The following is a 5014-nucleotide window of genomic DNA, read 5'->3' as shown; positions in this document are numbered from 1 at the left end:
TTTCTGTTGACTTCTTCTATATTTTTATTGGCTGGTTAGACCTTTCAGATAGTTTTGTGCATCTACTATAAGATGTTAGATGGTATGCAAATACCACAACAAATTCCCCTCCCTCTCTTTCCTCTTCAGTTTACTTTATATTGGCAAAATTTCTAGGATACATTTGGTCTTAGACTAGACTAGACATGCACTATTTATTTAACCATAATAAAGTAATAATAAGGAACATACCAGCCCGGTCCCTGACAGGTTTACTATCAGAAATAGTAACATTTCCTAGTCACTGACAGTGCCAAGGCTTAAAAAAAGCAAAAGCTGAATATTTTCCATTGTTTTCATGTTTCTGCAAAAGTGTAATGTCCAATAAGGCTTTAGGGCTGCTGCAAATCCAGCACAAATGGTATTGTCATCCATGTGGAAGAGTTTAATTTTGGGGGTTTTTTGCTAAACCACTACAGTAAATTTGGTATGGAAAGAGAACAGTGATTTAACTATGTTTACGATATTAAGCCAGCTAAGCAGTATACTTGGTAAGAGTTGGCATTGTAAAACTACACTGCAGCCAACACAGCATTATCAGTACTGGTTTAAAAGGCTTCTAGTATCAACAAGTTATTTTTACTTTATTTTAAATACCAGTTAGATAGACTTATTGAAAGTCAAGTATTTCCAACCAGACCATATTTTTCTCTACACTTTGTGGTTGTAGGATTGTTCATGAGTGCCAGGCTAACAGCATTCATAATATTTCATATAAAATACAACTGTCATTCTTAGCAGTATGGAACTTGAACTGAAACTAATACAAACCTTCATTTTGGTTGAGAACCATATGGACACATTTTTAGAACTTGAAGAATTTTAAATATATCATAATGGACACTGACCTCATGATGCTTTGCATACAGTACTTCCATTGAGGATAAAGTGTGTGGAGGGTGAAAATTGACTGATTTAAGAATATCATTATGTCAGAAAACAATATGTTACAATATGTTACACCTGTCAAGCATCATCTAGGGATAAACTTTATCAAGTAAACGAAAATGATTATTTTTCTATAGTATTTTAACCATCCATTATTTTTGTATGGATTAAATTCGGTGGGACTCTTCAAAGATACATAGAAAGGATATTATCTTTTAGAAAACTGGCTTTCTAAGGGAAGAAGATGTGAGCTGTGTATGTTTGAAAGAGAGTCCCCCATAACCATGTTGGAAGGATGGTTTGAAATTAACTTGTATCTGGTCATTTCTTACTAAATACAAACTTCAAGAAGAATTTAGCATTAGACTTTTAAATTCACACATGTTAAAGCAGCTTGATTGGTGTCTCCTTCCAACCACTGTTCAGGATCAGTTATTAGGACAGTGAAAACAAGGTGTTTTGAAATAAAAGTGATTTTATTAAAAAAAAATTGTAAAAATGTTTAAAACCCAAATTCTGTTAACATTGCTTGATACAAAAGAAAACAGGTATTTCTAATGTGGACTATTGCACAATAAGTTTTGTATTGTCCTCTGAAATTGTAATTAACATTTTCTTTTTTTTTTTTTAAAGAAGGAATTCTGAGGGTAAATAAATGTTCCACAAATAATATTATTTCTTCGTGTTAGAGCTCATCTTTGGCCTGTAATTAAGAAGGAAAAATATTAATGACTGCAGTTTCAATGTTTGAGATTGTCTTTCATCTCTTGCTCTAATTCATTAATCCTTTCTCTGTACAGTGACTGAAAAAAAACAAAAACACAAGGCCCTCCCTGGTCAGTGTCAATGCAGCAATTAAAATAATCCTTGCAGCTTCTTTATGTTTTTAATGGGCCAATGTATGTTGATAAGTGCAGGTACCTTGCGCCCAGTTCTACATAAAGCTAAAGCCTTACCTTTTAGATACTTAGGTCCAGTCGTGTGACTCTCATTGCCTAACTGAATATCTATAGATGCCACAATTTTGCCAATAAAGTTCTCATGTTGTGCTGCTGTATGTTCCTGCCAGAGTGAGTAGCTTAGTAGTTCTCTCATTCTTAAGCCCATTCAGGGTACTCGAACTAGCGCCCTCCCTCACCACACCATCTTCCCTGACGTGCGTGATGTAGAATAAGCATATTCAAAGCCTGCTTGAGACACCAACAGATTCAGGCTTGTCACAAAATTCAGCATCATGGCCTCTTTCCTTTATAGATGCAGTAAGAAGACAGTGAAATTGTGCCCACCTTCTATACAATAGAACGGTGTTTAAGCATCAGTGCAGAAAATGAGAGACCTGGGTTCAATTGTCTTCTCATCCTGAAAGGGTACAAGCCCACCTCCTAGGAGAGTACCCTAGATACTGAGCTGTAGACCAACATGGATGGGAGCCCTCTCTACCCTTTCATTTGAAGTTGTGCCATTGTGTACACAATAAAGCAAGATTCACTTGTTCAGAGAGGGTGAGAGGAATGAGTTCTGGTCCCTACTTAAAGGACAGTTTAGCTAGATCCAGATGTGCAGGCACGGGCAGTTCCCCGGGGACAAACAGCAGTGGCACAATATATACTGCTGCTACTTGTCCCCAAGGAATGCCCATGTACGTGTGCTCTGGTACACAGCATGTTGCCCCAGGTTCATAAATGTAGGGTCGGAAGGGACCTGAGCAGATCATCAAGTCTGACTCCCTGCCCTGGGCAGGAATGAATACTGGGCTTATATGACCCCTGGTAAGTTTAAGCTCATATGACCCCAGCTAGGTAGTTATCAAGCCTTCTTTTAAATACCCCTAAGGTAGGAGCCAGCACCACCTCCCTTTGAAGCTGGTTCCAGATCCTGGCTGCCCTGACTCTGAAGTAGAGGTGGGGTAAGGGAGGCTGGGGCCAGCATGGCTCTGGCTGGTCAGGATCCTGATTCAGACGGTACACGCTGTCACCACGTGCACAAATCTGCTTTTTTCCACTGCAGGTTTTTCTGTCACTGGGATCTCCCAGTGTCAAACTCTTCCCCACCCCGCACACTGCAAATTAGCAGTGTGGGGAATGTCTGCATGTGCAACACATGTGGTGCTGCAGATGTGTCTGCAGCACCGCATATCACACATGAGTGCTTATCTGGACATTCCCTTTTAGTTTTTTACATGAAATGGTCATCTGAAAAAGTAATTAGTGTTAGGAAGATGGACTAGAATCTAGAGTGGTGTCATACTCCTTGCTCTCTCTCTTTGACCCAGTACATGTTCCATTCTTGGATACATGGTAGCCAAGCTACAATACTGAAAACATTCAGCACCCTGCAGGATCAGATCTTTGACATGCACATACTGTACCTTCCTTCTGTGACAAGAACATGGAAAGAGGTCATCATCAGGCTGCTGCACCTTCTCCATGCCATCTCTGATTTTTGGCTCACTCACTTGTAAAATAGCATATGCCTAATTCAAGAAAAGGGATTCTTATCCTATGAATTCAACTGTGATGCATACACACCTCAAATTAATAGTCATGTTGTATCTCTATGGCCGAACAATTTCTCAAAACCTCCTACCATGTCACAGATTATAGAGATACTTTGCTACAAACAAGAACACCATTTGGTGCCTCACTGGATGTGTCAATATCTCAGTGCTAATACACAGATATTTTCAGCTGTGGTTTGGAGGGGGCATGTGTGATTCTGAACTCTTTGATCACTGCTGAGTACTGCAGTAGAGAATATGGGCTGAGATTTCAGATTAGGCTGAGATTTATGGGAACTGAAATGCCTCTGTTAAACTGCCAATCTAGTTTTAAGGGATCTTATAGGCCATAACTTGCATGCTCTATCTGTAATTTACTTAAGATTCTTGATTGCTCTGGTTTGCTTTGCAACTTCTCTAGAGTGGCCAATTCCAGTATTTGTGCCCCGTCACGCCCATAATTTTCTTTTAGTAGTTTAAAGATAAACTAACCTGGAAAAGTTTGAAATAATAGCAGAATATGTGATCTCCCATGAGATTATTTCTTGCAAATTCTTGTCCAGATTCTGCAATATTCTTTACCTATCAAAGAAAAAAAATCCCAAGATAGGAATATTTCTGGAGAGGTCAACGGTAATTCTGAAATGCAATTTACAGTGGATAGGTTTATATAATTAATCTTCCAATTTTGTTAGTAAGTGTCTAGGTATCATTGTGATGAGTTGCTCATAGTATAACAAATACTTATTACTGATAATATGGCAAGGAGAAAGAAATCTGACTTGTCCAGAATAACTTTAATTTTTTATGTTGTGAATAAAACTATTTCTCATAAGATCAAATCAATTTTCAAAGCAAGGACTGAAGTGGACCATACAATCTAAATATATCTAGCTTGTCCATCTACACAGTATGTGACACTGAAGACCTACAGATGTAATTAGGTTATTTACTTATATTGTGAAACATTGTTAAATATTTAAATATGTGCATACCTCCTCATCATGATCTTTTGCCCACTGTAGTTTCTCCAGTAGATCACTCAGGTCACTTTTGAATGGAATGTAGTGTTTCCATGGCTGCAGCTCGTTATAAAAATGTTCATAGTAGATGGAGTCTTGTTTTAGCACCACACTGTTTCCTGCTAGTAGGTAAGGCAATCTGTATGCAGCCACTGTGCCATCAATATTAATTTGGTACTTATACTGAAAAAGTAAGTAATACACTATTAATAAACATATGACCCAGATAGTTTGAATAGGTGATTATTGTTGTTACTGTTACATTAAATGATACTAGCTAGCTGACTTTGAGATAAGCAAAACGTGTTGGATAAGCACTGTATTGTAAGATTTTATTTTTATTATTAGCCAACTGCCTGTCAAGAATGATGGGGGAGGGGGAGCAGGAGGGGATGGAGTGCTGTCATCCACCGGCCCGTGCTGCCACCGCCTACCTCCAACCCCTTGCGTCTCCCCACCAATCTGTCTCCGTGCGTCCCCCCACTGCTCCACCCCACAGCGCCAGGTGTGGGGTGGGGTGGGGGGGGGGCGGGGAAAGCTTGCACACAGTGGCTGGCACCCCCCCCCC

At 39.2% G+C, this 5014-nt stretch overlaps 1 protein-coding gene across 1 annotated transcript; it reads right to left on the bottom strand.

Moving 5' to 3' along the window:
* Nucleotides 1-1543: 1543 nt before the first annotated feature.
* LOC102372951 (KDEL motif-containing protein 1-like) lies at nt 1544-4649 on the bottom strand (the record flags this gene model as incomplete). The annotated part of the gene is made up of 4 exons (XM_006039306.3): nt 1544-1630; nt 3296-3400; nt 3917-4006; nt 4420-4649. Coding segments are annotated over 4 exons (443 nt in total), but the record flags the coding sequence as incomplete, so codon positions are not given.
* Between the last annotated feature and the right edge of the window lie 365 nt (nt 4650-5014).

The sequence above is a fragment of the Alligator sinensis genome, unplaced genomic scaffold, assembly GCF_000455745.1.
Source record: "Alligator sinensis unplaced genomic scaffold, ASM45574v1 scaffold3418_1, whole genome shotgun sequence".
Lineage (NCBI taxonomy): Eukaryota > Metazoa > Chordata > Crocodylia > Alligatoridae > Alligator > Alligator sinensis.
Note: the sequence above shows the minus strand (reverse complement) of the source record. Positions and strands in the feature narration are given on the sequence as shown.